This window comes from Cervus elaphus, chromosome 13 (assembly GCF_910594005.1).
Source record: "Cervus elaphus chromosome 13, mCerEla1.1, whole genome shotgun sequence".
Taxonomy (NCBI): domain Eukaryota; kingdom Metazoa; phylum Chordata; class Mammalia; order Artiodactyla; family Cervidae; genus Cervus; species Cervus elaphus.
This window is the reverse complement of record NC_057827.1, coordinates 70,213,285-70,230,599: the sequence shown is the minus strand read 5'-3', so window position 1 is coordinate 70,230,599 and position 17,315 is coordinate 70,213,285. Positions and strand designations below refer to the sequence as shown.

Sequence of the window (17,315 nt, the reverse complement as noted above, 5' to 3'; positions counted from 1 at the left end):
CCTGCAGGCCGGGCCAGAGCTGGCCCCTCACACGCCCCCCGGGGACCAGGTCGCAGGAGGGCTGACCCAGCCAGGCCGGCCTCGCCAGCTGCCTGATCCACGGGCTGCTCCGGAAGGCCTGGCTTTGCTCCGGCCGGGGCTGGCGGGCCCCAGAGCCTCTGAAGTGCCTGGCGGGCCTGGTCCCAATTAGCGGACACCCCCGCCCCCCGGCTCCCCCATGGGGCCCCGGGGAGGCCCGGAAATGCTTCGGGGACCCCACTCAGGATGCCCACGGGCCGCAGATGGAAGCCAGACGCCCCATCCCCAAGCCACACGGGGCTCAGACAGCCCCGGCTGTCACCGTCCCCCCCATCCCCCCTGCCCATTTTTTCCAGACCCGACTCTGATGACTCCGGTTTTTCCACTCAGCAGGAGGCGGCTAATGGTGGGCTGGCGAGGGGAAGGGAGGGCCGCCTGCTACAGCCATTAACCCGACTTGAAAGACAGCCCCGCCCCGCCTGCCCCAGGCCCAGCGGCCCATTGTTCTAGGGCCTCTGCCTGCCATGGGGAACCCAGGCCCCCAGGGAGCCCACCCTGGCGCCCCCTCCACGTTGGGCTGGCTCAGCAAGCCAACTGCAGGGGCTTCCGCGCTCATGGAACCCCCCAGACCACAGATGGTCTCCCCGGAGTTCCCAGGAGGGCCAGCCCCAACTTATCCAGGCCCCATTCAGTGCCCAAAGCCCCCGTGAGGGGCCAAGCCCCTCTTCTAGCACCAGCAGCCAAGTCCACCCCTCAGGAGACCCTTACCACCATCACTGGAGTGGGCCCACTGAAGCCCCAGGACTCAGGGGGGCTCCCAGCGTGGGGCAGGCCCACCTCTCCAAGCCCTGTAACACACGCGACCCCAGCAAGGAGGAGAGGCCTGTCTGGGGTGACCACACAGGAAGCAGGGAGCCCTGAGCCCTTCACCGAGGCCAGGCAGCGTGGGCTGGGCCAGCACGGGGGCCAGAGGGCGGCTCGGGCGGAAGCTGGGCCGCCGAGCATCCCGGGACAGTCACTGCCCTCCGCTCACTCGGAACCACAGCCCACCCCTGAGACCACGCCTGGGGACCAGCAAGCCTCGGGCAGGGCCGGCCCAGAGCAGGCCCCCCGCCCCCAGCACCCTGGCCTGGGGCTCGGGGACTCCACGAGGGGGCTTCTCCTGGGGGCGGGCACTGGCCACTCCCAAGACGGGCCTCCTGGACACAGGAAGGTGAGGTGCTGACCCTGGGCAGCCCCCAGGGAGACAAAAGCCCTCCCCTATCCTCAGCCACCACCCTGTCCCAGCAGAGCCCAGCACAGCAGGGAGCTGGGGGCAGGCGGGAGGGGCGGCCCACCCTCCCCGGGGTCTGGTCTCCTCCCCCAGCCCTGGGGCAGCTGCGGGCAGCACCCTGGGCCCAGGCCCCTGAGGGGTCACAGCCCCAAGTTGCAGAATTTTAACCACCCCGCCCTGAAAGGCCCAGCCAAGGCACCCACCTCTCCTCTCGGGAGCCCCGTCCCTTCAGAAAGACAGTAATTACCCCGCCACAAAATATTACTGTTAATTTCCTCCTTATGGTCTAATTAAACAGATATTTTACTTGCATGAGGAAAATGTTTTTCTTCATTTGATTCAATTTAGCACAGTGTACCACCCACCCTTGCACACTGTCTGGCTTTCAGGGAGTTCCCCCCACTTAAAAATGATGCCTCTCCATTCTTCATCTTGTTTCTGGGGTCTCCAAGCTGCTTTAAGTAATCCTTCCATTTTCTCCTGTGAGGGAGCCCCGGGGAGGGGGTCCCGCTGCCCCACCACAACCGCCAGGACAGGCTGCCCCCACCCAGAAGGTGGACGGGAGTGACCAGCAACTGCACCCCGCCCCCAGGAGCGCCCCACGGGAGGGGGTGGGGGGGGTCGGGTCAGAAAAGCCCCCGGGCTCAGGGCTGTGAGACCACCCTGTTGAGCCCCCATCACGCTGGGTTTTCAGAAGGGGGCCCGGCATGGCCCGCCGGCCACAGCCCCCTCCTGCCCACTCCCCTTCCCTCCGCAAACAAAGCAGCTGAGCCGTGACCCGTGCGGCTCGCTTTTCCGGAGTTGACAACAGGTCCAGGAAGGGACCCCGGGCCGCCGGGCGCTGCCGTCGAGGACGTGCCCAGGTCCCGTGCAGCCGGGCGGGCTGGGGCTGCAGGTCGGGGGTTCAGCTTTCCCGCCACCCGCCTCAGCCATCCCGGGTCCTCCCGCCGCGGGGCGCCTCACCAGGGGCCCGCCCCCAGCCCCGGGCCCTGCCGCCCACTGCGTCCAGGGGGAGACCTGAGCCCCCCTCTGCCACCCCGGCCTGCAGGCCTGCAGCTCCGAGGCTCCGAGTTGGCGCTGGAGCGGGGGGCGGGGGGGCACAGCCTGGCCCACCCAGCGCTGCCCGGCACCCATCCCCAGGGTTCTGTGCCAGGCGCCGGCCAGCTGGGCAGCTCGGGGTACACACTGGCTCATTGAGACCTCCTCCCCTCAATGGTCTCCCTGTCCTCCACCCGGCGGGTGCCCGGGAGGCAAGAGGCCAGACGGGCAGGAGGGTCCGGTGGGCAGGGTGCCTGGAGCCCAGCTGGACGCGGCCTTCAGTCCAACCGTCCACCCCGGCTCGGACACCGCGGTGGACGTCAGTCTCCTCATCTGGACCACCGGGTGATAGAGCGCCTCCACGGGCCGCCCAGACCCACCCAGGGTGGGGTGTGCCGCCCCCCACAAGCCCAGCCACGGCCCGAGTCTCCCAATACCACTCCGGGAGGAGTGGGTCTGAGGGCCACGGCAGGCCACGGCGGCCACCCGACCCTCCCCACCAGCCACCCCGCAGGGAGGACAGGCGCCCGGCAGGACAACTGGCATCACCTCGACGCCCGACAGCCCAGGCCTCCCACGGGCTGGCCGCCCCGGCTAGAGAGAGCCCTCAGGGCTCCAGGGGGACCAGCCTCCCAGGCACCACCTCCTGGGACCCAGCTCACCTGCAGCTGCTTTACAGACAGAGGCGCAGAGACACAGAGACGGCGGGCCCAGGCCACACAGCTCAGGGAGCAGACCTGGGGTGCAGAGGGGGGGCCACATGGGCAGGGATGGGGCCAAGGACAGGGGCCGCGGGAAGGAGGCCAGGGCATCTGCGTCCGGGTCCAGGGCAGCCACCAAGCGGGTCAAGCTAAGAGGGCTTCCGGACAACCCCTCGGGTTTCAAAAAGGCCAGGCGTGTGGGGCTGGTGGGGGGGTTCCAGGAGGCGAAGTTGGGGGCGGCCTTGCACCAAGGCCGTGGGGGGGCGGGGTGAATGGGGCCGGGGCGCCTAGGACGGGACCCTTAGGAAGGAGCAGGCCCGGGGCAGGCCCAGCGCCCGGCAGGCTCCACCCGGAAACAGAGCGCCGGGCCGCACCATCGCGTGGGGTCAGAGGGGAGCGGGCACAGCGGGGCCGGGGCGTCCCGCCGAGGCGGGTGTGGCGGGGCCGGGCCGTCCCCCCCGAGGCAAGCGCGGTGGGGTCGGGCAGCAGGCACTGGGCCGTGGGCACGGGGCCGTGGAGAGCTCTAAGTCCACCGGCCCCGGGCCAGTCCAGCTCCCACAGCTGAAGCCAGGGAAGCTGCCCGGGGTGGGAACCAGACCAGACGAGGCCAGGGAGCCCCCCCAGAGGGCCAGGAACCCCGCAGTCCACACGGCTCCTTCGGCCACAAGACGTGGCACCTGGAGGGGCCAGAGGGCCACTCAGCCGAGGACGCTGTCCCCAGACGGGGGGTCCTGCCCGGGAGCGGCCACGCCACAGATCGGGAGAGTGTCCCATCAGCCACGCGTCCACCCAGCGGGAAGGGGAACCACGGAGGTCAGGGCTCAGGGGTGGACGCCCGCGGGCAGCTCCCGGAGGCCAGGCCTCCCAGCCTGGCTGCTTCCAGAAACCTGAGAGGAGCCCACCTGGCCCTGACCACCAGCACCGCCCAGCCCAGGCTCCCCGGCCCCAGGGGGCAGACGCGGGCACGCCTGCCGGGCGCCCGATGGAGCCACTTCTGCCCAAGGGACGCCGGGCCCGCTTCTATCCTGTTTATTTACTCACACCCTGCCTCTCCTTCTGCACAAACTGCGGTGGCTTCCAGGAACCAGTCGGCATGAACTGGAAGCAAAACCACGTGGCTAACGACCTTTCGTGTTAGAACAAGCAGGAGCAACCAGTTCTGACAGACAGGTAAGAAAGGGCCCGTGTGACGGGCAGGAGCTGAACAGCGCATCTGCTGTGAGCTTCCTGGCAGGCAAAGGGAAAAAACCCAGATTCTGCTCGCCATTTAAGACAAGAACCAGCTCTTCCGACTTCCAGATTCAAGATTCCTTCAGGACCCCTGACGGGGCCTTTAAGAGGCCCCAGTGAAAGTGTCAGTCCCTCAGCCGTGTCCCACTCTTCTGGCTCCTCTGTCCCTGGAATTCTGCAGGCAAGAATACACTCACCCCCGACCCTAATCTCAGACCAAGACAAGCCCCCAGCAAGGCTCTGAGCAGCTGAGAGGGGGGCTGAGCCCTGGCTCCCTGGCTCAGCAGAGGGGCAGTGAGACCCGTCACCATCACACGCTCCCCTGCTGGGCCCCACCGCTGACCGCAGCTGGACTCCCCTCAGGAAGCTCCCTGCTGCAAGACGCAAAGCCCCCTCAGCAGACCCTGGCCCCCGAAGCAAGCCCCATCCCCGCTTCAGAGGGCAGGCGCTCATGATCCAAAGCTCAGTCTCGCGCCACACAGCCTGGCCTCACCCCCCAAACCCCAGACCAGCAAGGACATAGGATGGACACGCGGAGCCCACCATTCCATCACAGGGCCCAAGGAAGCCCCCAGAGAGAGCGGGAGACACCAGCTAGACCGCCGTTCATCCAGGGAGCAGGGGCCGCCCAGGCTCGGGCCCCAGAGTGGCCGGGAGCCTCCAGGTCCCACGGCCTGCACCCTCCCCAGCTGAGTCACTAGGCCCCTGTCAGCTGGGACGGTGCCAGGCAGCCAGCTCCAGGGAGCACCGCCCCCCCCACACCGCCCCGCTGCTCTGGGGCCTGCAAACGCCCGGCTCAGCTGGAGAATGCTGCTGATGCCAAGCGCCCCACCCCGGGGAGCCCCCAGAAGCTGGTGGGGCTCTGTCCAGGCTTCAGACAGTGCGGGGGGCCGGATCCATGAATCTGACCCCAGGCAGCAAACAGCACCAGCTCGGCCTAGCCCTGGCCCGCCCCGGAGCCCACCACTGCACGCCAGTGTGGTCACAGCTGGAGGCCCTGGGGGCAGGACACACAGAGGCCCGCCACCCCCAAGCCAGCATGGTACGGTGTCCAGGGTGGATGGGTCTTCCCAGACAGAGGTGGAAAGGTCTCCCGGCCTCCCACCTTAGGAGCCTGGCCACATCACCCCGGGCCGTGCACGGGATGAGCCCACAGCCTCCTTGTCAGCCTTCAGACTCGACGTCCAGCTCGGGGAAAACACGAAACTGTGCTGGGACCGCAGGGCTAGGCGGTGGTTCTGGAATCCGCAGGGCCGGGGAGGACAAGAACCCCCCTGCCCGGGTGAGCGAGAGATTCATGAGCGTGAAAGGAGGATTGATCCCTTTCCCCCATCGGGGCAATAATCCATTCAGCGCCATAATGACACGTGGAAGTCGCGGTTCTGAGCTGCCCCCTCGGCGTGGCGCATCTGGGTGGCAGCTGGAGCGGACCCCCAAGCAGGAGCCCTGCACCCCCGGCAGCCGGGGCCAGCTGTCCTCCACGGGGCGGTCGTCAGGGCGGGGCTGGGCCCATGGTCCAGCTCAGCAGCCCTCCCCGTGAACCTGGCCGGCGTGGGAGGGACAGTCCGGGCCCTCCGTCATTCAGCAAACCTCTCTGGGGGACCCGGCCCTGTGCCTGCCCTGACACAGCGCCCGGCCTGGGAGAGGGACACCGGCCGCAGAGACCACGCAGCGGCCGCGTGGAGGAAAAGGGCGAGTGGGAAGCGGGGACGATGAAAGGGGTCTGCGGGAACCCGGTGACCAATCTGCCAGGGAGGACGGGGCCTCGGTTCTGACCCAGGACACGGAGTGGCCAGTGCTAAGCTGGGGGGCACTCGGCTGTGGCCGAGGAGGAAGGCCCGGCTTCGGGGCCTGGTTGCAGGGTGGGGGGCGCCGGGAGCCCCCAGCAGAGGCCGCTCAGAGGCAGGGGCAGGGAGAAGAGAGCAACACCCAGGGACGTGAGGGCGCTGCGGAGGCACGGCCCAGGGAGACCGCGGGACGGTCCAAACCGCACAGCTCCAGGCCCTGCAGGACACCCAGGGGCCACTCAGAAACGAGGCGCGGGGCCCTGTGAGGGGAGAGGGGCCCCAGCCTGGCCCCTCCCCGCCAGGCCCGCCTCCCGTCTGGGTTCAGGTGGGACAGCCTCCGGGTGGGCTCCAACCTGGGCGGGCAGAGCGTATTCCCTCCCCCCTGTCCTCAGGGGCACCGGGGCTCAGAGGGGGCGGGGGGCACGTCCCATCCGCTCTGGGGAGGAGGCCCCCGGACGGGAACCGCAGTTACCCTCACCGCCCAGATGGAGAAACCGAGGCAGCCAGGGAGACGCGGGCTCTCCACCCAGGTCGCCCAACGGCTGGGCAGGCCTCAACCGCCACCCACCCCCCGAGGGCACCAAAGACCCGGACACAGCGTGACCCTGAGCCCACCTCCCAGGAAGAGCACCCAGGGCCAGACACGGCCCCACACACCTGGCAAACGGGTGCAAAGGGGTCCTGGGTGCTGCCGTTCTGCGCGCTGCCGTGTCCGACTCTGCTACCCCACGGACTGCAGCACGCCGGGCCTCCCTGTCCATCGCCATCTCCTGGAACTTGCTCAAACTCATGTCCATTGACTCAGTGATGCCATCCAACCCTCTCATCCTCTGCCGTCCCCTTCTCCTCCCGCCTTCAGTCTTCCCCAGCACCAGGGTCTTTCCCAGTGAGTCAGGTCTTCGCATCAGGTGGCCAAAGTATTGGCCCTGGGTATAGAGAGGGAAATCGAGGCCACGGGCTCTCAGCGAACCTGCCCGAGGTCCCACAGCAGGGAGCCGTCCGTCTGCGGGCAGAAGCGGGTACGAAAAGCCAGCAAGGGGTCAAGCCCCGGCCGGGATTCCGAGGGCAGAGGACGGGGTGGCTGTGGGCTGGCGGAAAGATCAGCCTCCATCCACACCCGAGACCCGGCAGGGACCCCTGAGGCGAGGGCCTCTGGGCCAGGCAGGGGCCCAGCTGCACCCTCACTCACCCCCAGCCCCGGGAGCCCAGCAGGCCGCCTCCTGCCCTGGGCCTCCCCAGATGCCCCGAGCGTGAGCCTGGGTGAGATGACAGCCAACAAAGCTCTCTGTGAACTGCTGAGCTCATCTCCTCGGGACCAGAAGCAAGAAAGGGCCCCCCAGGAAAATTCTAGGAACCACCTCTGCATTCCAGAGCCTCCGCCTCTTGAGCAGAGCCCAGCGCCCCTGGACCGTGGGGCCAGACTCCGGGGAGGACCCGCAAGACCTCAGCCAGAGCCGGTCACCCAGCCCCCCAGCATCCCGGCCATCACACAGGGATGCCCCGCCATCACTCCCACGCTGAAAGCAGACGCAGCCATCCGGGCACCACCTTCCCCGCTGCCCCGAGGGAAGCTCTGGGCAGGCCAGGAGAGGCCTGCTCACCCAGGACAAGGACACCCGCCGAGACCCAACCACCCGTGCCGGGGCCCGGGAGGCCCCGCCGGAGAGCCCGCAGCCCCCTTGGGCCTGCCTGCACCCCCTCCGGAGAAACAGTAAACGACAGGGCCTTCCCTCCCTCGGGCACAGCAACCCCCAGATTGAACAGCACCCCCAGAAAGGCCCCTGGAGGCTACCCCCAGCTGACAAAGGAGGAAACGGCACGGGAGGGGACCACAGAGAGGAACCGAGCTTAGGACCTTGGTCTGCTGAGTGCCAGGGACAGTTGGGGAAGTGGGTGAGCCCTCAGCTGGCACTGAGGGGTATCCGTTGCCAAACTCAAACTTGGGGAGCCCAGGGGAGGTGGAAATGAGCACTCTGGGTGTCCAGGGCCTTTCCTGATGAGCTGTCTGCAGGAAAAGACCGCTGAGACCTCCCAGGTGAGGGACCCTGAGTCCACCAGTGACTGGTGTGACCTGGAGCTCTCGCCACCAGGATCACCTGCCCACCTGCGACCCGCCAGCCGCACGTCCAGCACCACCAGGCAAAGCCCGACTCTGTCACTAAAGCCCCTCCTCTCTCTGGCCTCATCTGCCCCTAATGGGGGAGCACGATGGCCCAGTGGCTCTGACGCCCCCAGCGTATATCCGCAGACATGCTCTCCCAGGGCCTGAAGGGCTGGTGGTGTGTTTTTAAGCAAACTCAGGCCATCCGGGGCACAGAGCTTGGCAAAACTGCACCCCCCCACCCCCCACCCCCGCTCAGAGCAGCAGATGTGGGAGGTTCCAGCCCCAACCCAGGCCAGGCCACAGGCCCCTCCCCTGACCACCGAGAGAGGGTGCTCGGGACACACACCAGACCCACGGTCCCCTCCAGCCCCCTGCCCACGCCCACACTACAGGGAACACAGCTGGACTCCAGGAGGCCAGGGTCTCGCCCAAGACCGCGGGGCCTCCTTGGAGAACTATATTTAGATTCAATGGGGATTATTCGGCCTTACTTCCCAGGACAGCTTTCAGAAAGGCTGCAGGTCAGGCGGGAAGGGCTTCCTCTGGAGACCCCCACCCCCCCACCTTCCCAGGCTTTGCAGACTTCCAGGGTGCATTGTTTCTGGAACAATGGTCCCCGCTCCTTCCAAGACCAGGGCGAGCCCATTGGCTGCAGATCTCAGCAGGGCCCCGGCCCCTGGCAAACACCTTGGCAGCTGGAAGGGAGCCTGGGGGAGCACCCGGATGACGATGGCCTCCAGTGGCAGCGCCCCAGAATGCGTCCCTCACACGACTCTCGCCCATGAGGCGGGAAGGGAGCAGCGAGGGGCCCCTCAGCGGGGGGCCCACCCCCTGCCCTCCCAGCCCTCCCGCCCCAGGTGTGCAGTTTCCAGACACTTGGCTGGGGGCCCAGGTGCCCCAGGGCCACAACGCGCCGGGTGACCTCTTCTGCAGGCAGGGCAGGAGCCGTCCCGCCCAGGGTGGAGGCCCTGCCACCTCCCTCTCTCCCCTCCCCCTCCCACACACAGACTGGGTTCCACTGCCGCCCTCCCCAGGCCCCTCTGATCAGACCCTGCCACCCTCTGAGAATGAAGCCCCCCAGGGGTGTTACAGACAGAAACCCAGGAAGCAGGGGATTGGCCAAAAATCCACGGTGGAGCCTTGCACCTGCCTCCAGCACCCTAGTCTCCCAAGTTCCAGCATGGGCCCTGCCCTGGGGACCGGCCGAGGAAGAGTCACTTACCCGGAGTGGTGTCCCAGGCCCGCTGACCAGCTTCCAGGCCTGTCGCTTGAGCTCGGCGAGCTTCGTGTGGCAGTGACGGCACCATCCGCCTCCACCGGCCGAGTGGCCTTGCTCTGCGCCCGGCCCGGCGCCCTCGGGCGCAGGGCGGCTGCCGCATGGGTCGTGCTCGGGCCCGGCGGTCAGCCTCTTGCGGGGGGACACTTCCAGCAGCTGCAGCGGCTCGCGGACCGGGCCGCCCTCGGCCACCTGCGGGAGGGGGAAAGGGGACAGTGAGCCTGAGCCGCTGGGCTGCGCCACCCAGGACCCAGTACCGGCGACTCCAGACCTCGGAGCGCCCCAGCCCCAGAGTGACGCGCTCGACAAAAGTTAGGAGAGCTGGGCGCCAACCTGCAGCCCACCGCGTTCTTCCATCCCAGAAGGTCCTGACGGGGCTCCCCCTACCCCAGCAGGAGGCCCGGCGCCACCCGCGCGGTGATCCAGGCTCCGCCCCCAGGGGACGCCGTGAGCCCCCCCGCCCGCCCGCCAGCCAGCATCCTCGGGGTCCCTGGATCAGTCCAGCACCGCCCGCGGCCCGCAGTCGCGCGCCTCCCTCTCGGGCCCTCAGCGCGTACCGCGGGTTGCGCCGCGCAGAGGGGGCCGCCGCGACTGCCCATGGCCCGGACGCAGGAAGGGCTGGGCGGGCGCTTCGGGGCCACCCGGGCTCTCCAGGGGCGCCGCGGCTACGTGATCCGGCCCAGGGACGCCCCCATGGCCCGTCCGGTCGCTCCGAAGTTCGCGGCACGGGCGAGTGGAGAACAGAGCTCGGCGGCGGCGGCGGCGGCGGGCGAGCACGGAGGCGAGGGCGGGGCCGGGGCGGGGCCGGGGACTCCGGGGCGGGGCGGGGCGGGGCTCCGGGAGCGCGCCCCCCCCCCCACTCCGCCCCCGCCGCCCAGGCCTTCGCTCCGCAATGCGTGGGGGAAGGGGTCCCGCATCGCAGCGCGGCCCCACCCGCTCCGAGGCCCCCAACCTGTTAGGCGAGTCTCAGTCCCAGGGAGGGGCGCTAGGGGCCCTCGGTGAGGTACCCCGTACGCGCGCGCGCGCGCGCCTGGCCGCTCCGCTCCAGGGTCACTGGGGTCTCCTGGGACGCACCAACCCACTCGCCACTTTACAGGCGGGGAAACTGAGACCGCCGTGGGGAAGGTCTTGCCCAAGGTCACACATCGAAGTGGAAGTGGATGAGCCCCGGCCCCCGGACTCCCGATCGCTTTCCCCTGAAAATCCAAAGCACTCCGCTTGTCGCCAAGACCACCGTCCGGGTCTGTCGCGCGTGGGTGAGGGTCGCCGCGGTCTGCGCCCCGGAACGTGCGCCGCTCACGCCGGTGCATCTGCTGTGTCTAGGCGTGTCGGCAGACAGCACGCGGGGCTTCGCAGCCGCGCGCGTGCAAGAAGGCGAGTGTACGCGCCGTGCGCCCGGGAAGCGGGAGGAGGTGGCCCCGGGGGTGCGCGCGGGACCTGTTGTCAGCCGGCCTGGCAGATGGGAACTTAGCTGCGGAATTAATTGCCTGTTTGTCTCCGGCTGGGAGGTCGCCCCCACCTCCTGCTCCGGCGACCAGTTGCTCCCGCTCCGGCTAGGGCCTCGGGGTCGCCGCTCTCCGAGACGGCGGGCGGCTCGGCGTCCGGGCTCTGGATCCGCCCGAAGCCCCGGGTCGGGGTCGGCGGGCGCGGCCGCCCGGCTGCTCGTGACGCGGGCGCCCCCTGCTGGTTGCTGCGCCCCCGCCGCCGCCAGGCTCCGGGGAGACCGCGCGCCACGCGTCCCAAGCGGAGAGGCGCGCCCAGGAAAACCGTGGTCCGGGTGGAGACACCAGCCGCTGCGCGCTCCCCGGCACGCAGGGAGACCCTCACACAGATTCCACCCGCTCCCCGCCTCTCCTGAGCCTCTCAAAGCGACTCCTCCTTTATGTTTTGCCCCCACCCTCCCTGTCGCTTGAACGGGCCTCACTCCCCAAAAATAGAGAGGAGAGCGGTGATCATCCCCCTCCCGCCTCTCCGAGTCTTTAACGGCCTGCATCGCGGCGGGGGACGCACAAAGTGGGCAGAGGCTCCTCACTCTCACTCCACGGCCCCACGCCGTCCAGCCCGTTTCCACCCGGCCCGGCGGCCGAAGATCCCCTCTTTCCCAGCTCCTCTAAGCCTCCTAAAGGACAAGGGGCGTTAGCCCCCCCGTCCGCATCCCCCGCCCCGCAACTGCTCCGGGACACGGACACACACGCACACACGCAGGCCCAGGAAGCGCAGCTGTCCGTAACACACCCACGCGCACACTCCCCACCTGCACCTCCAGAAACACGTCGGCGCAGGAGCCCCGGCCCTGTGTCCGGGACCGGCCACGCCCGCAACTTCGTCCGCACGGTTGCGACGCTTCCAGAAGCACACGCTCGCACCCTGCACGCGGGTTCCCAGGAGTGGCCAGACTCAACCCGGCGGAACCTGGACCACCTCGGGACTCGGGATCAGCCCGGAGCCCCCCGGCCCTCTGCCTCGCCCTCCCCGGCAAGGCGCGCGGTGGGACACCGACGGTCCCGGTGAGCGGCAGCAGGGCAGCACCGACGGGGGAAAGTGCGGCCCAGCCTGCTGGACGCTGCTCGGGACCTGCCGCCTCTTTCCCGCACCGCGAGCCGCGGGAGCCGCGCCGCAAAGTCGCGGGACGGCGCCGCTGCCGCCAGCCGGGGTCCGCCGCCTGGCCCTCACCTTGGTTCGGCGCCGCAGGAGGTGGCTGGTGAACCCCAGGATAATCTCCGAGTCCAGGCAGAGCGCCCCCATCTCCAGCAGGCTGGGCACCTTGCGGGGCGCGCCGCGGGGCGGCTCGGGCGGCCCGGGCAGCGCCATGGAGAAGCGGAGCGCGGGGAGCGCAGCGCGGGGAGCGGCCCCGAGCTCCTCCCGCCGCCGCAGCCGCCGCCTCCTCCCCGCCCGCGCGCTCACTGGCCGCGCTCCCGCCGCCGCCGCGCACCGCACGGGACCGCCCGCCGGGTCCCCAGTCCTCGGCGGCCCGCGCCCGCCGCCCCTGCGCTCGCTCCGTGCCGCGCGCCCCCGCTCTCCGGCCCCTCCCGCCCGCGCCGACAGCGCCCCCTTCGCCCGCGCGGCGAGCTAGACTCCGGGACACGCAGACTGGAGGAGCCGAGTGGGGAGCGAAAGCCCTGCAGGCCGTGGGGTGGAGGATGGGGGCCAGGAGCTGGCCTGGGTCTGCATCCCCCTGCTTCGCGCGCCTCCTACGCGCTGCTCTCACGGCGAAGCAGAGCGACCTGGAGGCAGCGCCAAGGGATTCCGCCAAACCAACCTCCAGTCCACCCAGGGGACCCCGCATCTTGGGGCCCCCCGTCCCTGGCCACGTAGAGGGAGTCCAGTGACCTTGCGATCCCCCCTCTCCCCACAGCTACCCTGTCCGGGGTCCCTCCTCGGGAGCCCTCCATCCCACACCCCAACCTGGGCCTACCGACTCCTAAGGCCCAACCCGCCAGGACCCCAGAGTGCCTCCACTCCAGGGACCCTGATTCCGCACCCATCTGCATCCTTCTCTGCCCTTGACCTGGGCTCCTCCGGCAGATCCTGGGACTCCCCACTGCCTGGAGGATCCCTGCTCTTCACCGGGTGCAACCAAGGGTTGGAGTCCGTGGCAGGACGCTCGGGGAGCAGGGGGTGGATTCTACCGGGATACAACTGGGCCCGAATCCCACGCTCCTACTGTGCGCAGCCCCCAGACTCGCAGGCTGACGGGGCGGCCCCTAGGGGAGCAGGCCAGGCAGTGAGACGCCTGCCTGTGGAGGATGATGCCCCAGGATAGACTGAATAACTGAGGCCCACAGGGAGGTCTTTGGGAGTTAAGGCGGTGGGGCCAGGGGGTGGGGAGGGGGTGGGTATTAGGGACCCTGCCAGGGGCAGATGAACCTGAACAGGACCTGGAAGGTAAGCAGGTGCAGAGAGAAGACCGAAGCGCCAAGAGCCTGGAGGTCTCAGCGCCGGGACCTTCCAGAGGCGCAGGCGTGCTGTCAGCCTGACATGACGCTGGGCCAGCCTCGCAGCCCCCTCTGCACCCTGGGAAGGACCATGAATCTCTCGCCCCCCCCTCCTACTCTTCCTCTGCCGGGAGACCCTCCTGCTTCCTGGAGTTCCACTCCTGACATTCCTAGTGGCAGATGGAAGACTTTATCTCCACCTGACTACACCAATGGGCTCGCCATAAACACCTTATCTGCTGGGCACAGGACTGCATGACCACTGCTCTGCCCCACCAGGGCCTCGGTCAGTCGAGACACCCCGGGGGGAGCTGCCCGCCTCCCTGTCCTCGTGGCCAACCCTGGCCTGGGGCAGAGATCGGGACAAGCCGTAAAGGGGGCCAGAGTCCCCTCCCCTCTGCTCCAGAAGGCCACCCCGGGGGACCTCCCAGCCTCCTCCCTCCCGCTCGGACAGGCTCTGCAGAGGACTGTCCCGCCTCCCCTGTCCTCCGACACCCTGAGCCTAGGGGGGCTTCCTCCAGTGAGCCCTGCTTTTCTGGGAGGCGGCCCCCACCACCTAGGTGGATTGATTAAAGCCATCATGGGGATTTTTTTAACATTTAATTTACCAAGCACGCCGCGGCCAGTCAGAGCTGTCCCCAGGGAAATCTAGGCCAAGGGAGCAAAAGAGAAAAACCCCTGCAATTGAGCAGAGCTCTGACAGGATTAATTGCAGGACTCGGCTTCCAATCAGACCCCACGTGGCAATATTTCAAGAAGGCGGGAGGACACCAGGCTGCAGCGGTCAGATTCCTGAACTGGATGTGAGGAAGCCAAGCTCACCGTACCACCGCCACCATGATCTGCTGGGGACATTGGAAACTGCCCCCCCCCCCAACTCCACATGCCACCCAAGTTCCCGCCAGGGGTTTCCAGCCCACCCCCAGCCAGCCTTTCAAAGAGGGGCCAAGCCCTTCCAGCCAGCAATCTGAAAGCCAGGCAGGCACCCTCCCAAGCATCCACGCTGCACTTCGGAAGATAAACACCTGGCAGCCGTTGCTCCGTGATGGTGGGAAACTGGACCAGTGGGCAAGTGGGCAACAAACCCTAACAGTTGATCCTTGGTGAGAGCAGACACAGGTCGGAGACCGGGGCTCTTGGAAAGATGCCCAGACAGTGTGCATGCACTGCACGGTGAGGTGTGTGCTTCTGGAGGGCGTTCATGCCCATAAAGGCCCGGGCCTCTCCTGGGGGAGATGCTGCGGACAGGTAGGAGTTGCTGCTTCAGTGCAGAAGAGAGGGTGGGCCAGGGAGAGGCCATGTGGTCTTAACTCTCATCTGGTTTTTAGCCATGAGTTTCAGTATTTAATCAAGAGGTCAGCAGGGGTTGGAGTGCCTACGCTGCCAGACATAAACTGCTCTGAGGTCCGAGACCTAGGACCGCACTCAGCATGAAGCAGCCCCTCCCCCTTCCACGGACAGGGTGGGGGAGAAAAAGGGGGCTTGCAACCCTCCCAGCTTCCCCATGTCTGGTCAGCTCCCCAGGCTCCCTGTCAGCGCCCCTCGAGAAGGCTGGGCTCGTGTCTACAGTGGGGAAGTTTGCCTCCGGAGGGCAGCCCATGATGACAGCTCCACTGTGTCCGTGAGAGAAGCCCACCTCAGCTCAGGGCAGGGACCCCTGACCAGGCTTCGCCCCTCCTCCTCCGGGGAGGGTTGGGAGCAGGTCAGCATTTTTGCCGGTTCTCCTCCAGGGTCGGCTGAGTGTGTAACGGGGTTCGGGGAGGGGGAGGCTCTCATCTTATTCTCAGAGCAACCCTAGGAGCGGGGCTGCTTCGATCCCTACCACACAGGAGAGGAGACAGGCAGAGCGTGAAGTTAGCCTGGATTGAGAATGTGTGCGGGGAACCCCTTCCCCCCGGGGCCTGGCCTCCTAGTGCCGCTGTGCGGGCCAGGACAGGGCCCTGGCCGGGGGGCTCCCTCCTGCGCTCACCTCCCCCGCCCCAGCCCCAGCCCGCCGCCGTGGACTGCAGGATCAGGTCGGTAGTCGGGTAGTAGGAGAGCGAGAACAGCAGGGCGGGGCTGGCTCCCGAACAAGGACCCTCACAGGGGCCAGCACCGCCCCCCTGCCCTCTGCCCACCCTCTGCCCCGCACCCCCGCCCAGCACCCCAGGCCAGGAGGAGCCCCGGGCCCAGAGAGAAGGGACCCCCTCCGGCACGGTGGTTTCAGCACCTCGGCCAGCGCCGGAGCGTGGCTCCCGCTGGGCCAGAGCCGCCCCTCCGCCCTCTCTTCAAGGCAGGCAGGGGGGACCCAGGGAAGGGCAGTGGACAAGGCGGGTGGGGGTGGTCCTGGGTGTTGGGCTTCCGTCACCACCTGCTCATTCATTCGCTCAGTTCGATCACCCTGGAGCCGTCCTTGACTCCTGCTGGCTCTCAGCACCCTTGGGCCCCATCCGTCAGCGTTTCCTCTTCCTGCCCCCCTGACAGAATGTCCAGAGTCAGGCTGCTTTTCCCAGCCTGCGCCGCCCAGGCCCCATCTCAGCCACGCTCGTGTTTACTGCAGAGGCCTCTCTCTGGAGGTGCTGTGCCCACTGCTGTCCCCCTGGGTCTGGTCTCAGCTTAGCAGCCAGGGAGGGCTTTGAGCAGGTGAGCAAGAGGCTCAGAACCTTTGCTTCCTTCCCCTGCCCTGGGGGCCCCAGCATTCCACAGACTCCCCGCTGTCCCTGGGCACACTCCCTCTGGGGCTCACTCTGCTGATTCCACCACAGGGGACACTGGTCCCCAGACATCCACTCTGTTCTCTCTCTTCTCTGGAAGGTCATCTTCCCAGCAAAGCCCTCCTTACCCACTTTACCTAAAACCCCAACCCCTCCCAACACTCCCCAGCACTCCAGTGCTCTAGTTTTCCTGCTCAGCACCTACCATGCTTACCGTGAATGCTTCTTATTTGTCTTGTTGATGGTCTATAATCCCTATTAGATTCATTGGAAGGACTGACACTGAAGCTCCAATACTTGGGCCACCTGATGAGAAGAGCTGACTCACTGGAAAAGACCCTGATGCTGGGAAAGATTGAGGGCAGGAGGAGAAGGAGACGACAGAGGATGAGATGGTTGAATGGCATCACCGACTCGATGGACATAAGTGTGAGCAAGCTCCAGGAGATGGTGATGGACAGGGAGGCCTGGCATGCTGCAGTCCATGGGGTCGCAAAGAGTCGGACACAACTGAGCAACTGAACAGCAATCCTCATTAGAATATCAGCTGTTCCTCCCATAGCTGACCCAGGGTGGATACCCGCTGATAGTTGTTAAAGGCCTGAGTGATTCCCAGGCATGCTTTTTGTTGCCAATTCCCATGTGATTTCCTATTGCAGGGGGTCCCTGCACTCCACCCCCACCTAGCTGAAGCCCCTGCCAGCCCCCTACCTGCATGCCTGCTCTGGCCTCTTCACTGGCCCCTCACTGGCTCCCCCCTCCCACCCCATCCGGAACAAGGCCACAGGGCCAGATGCTGACCCTGGGATGATTTGACCAGACCCACCCAGGCAAGCCCTGAGTTGACCAGCCTGAGGACGCTTCTTGGCCCAGATGGAAGCCTTTCTGATCTGTCTGCACCTCCCCAGCTCCTGAGAGGGGGTGTAGGTGACACCGAGTGGCCCCTAAACCCTGTAACCAGCAGCCTTCCTGTGACAGGTTCACTCTGGCCCACCATCCCAGCCAGCCAGGGCTCCCAGCCCTGGTAGAAATCCTGAGCCCTGCCATGGTGCCCCCCTTAAAGAGGCAGCCCCTCAGCAGTCAGCCCGCAAGGTGCCCAGCCAGGACCTCCTCCTCCTCTTTGGGGCTCAGCTCCTTTGCTTCTTTGGTCCTCTTTGCCCAGACTTCCCCTCCACAGCTGCCCAACTCCAGCTTCAGGTCACAATCAGATGCCCCCTCTTCCAGGAAGGCCTCCAGCCTGGGCAGAACGGGTCCTGGTGC

General features: G+C 67.4%; 1 protein-coding gene across 2 annotated transcripts in view; it reads right to left on the bottom strand.

The window, feature by feature from the left end:
* KIF26A (kinesin family member 26A) overlaps window positions 1–10,209 on the bottom strand; it is a 41,013-nt gene extending 30,804 nt beyond the window's left edge. Inside the window, exons 1-2 of one of the 2 annotated variants that reach the window (XM_043921714.1) lie at window positions 9,985–10,209; window positions 9,374–9,619 (exon numbers count right to left, since the gene is read on the bottom strand). In XM_043921714.1, coding sequence (XP_043777649.1) covers window positions 9,374–9,619; window positions 9,985–10,026 — 288 coding nt within the window. In that variant the 5' untranslated portion in view covers window positions 10,027–10,209. Of the gene's footprint in view, window positions 1–9,373; window positions 9,620–9,760; window positions 9,916–9,984 lie in introns of those variants that run through there. The other variant, XM_043921715.1, reaches the window with a different exon arrangement.
* Between the last annotated feature and the right edge of the window lie 7,106 nt (window positions 10,210–17,315).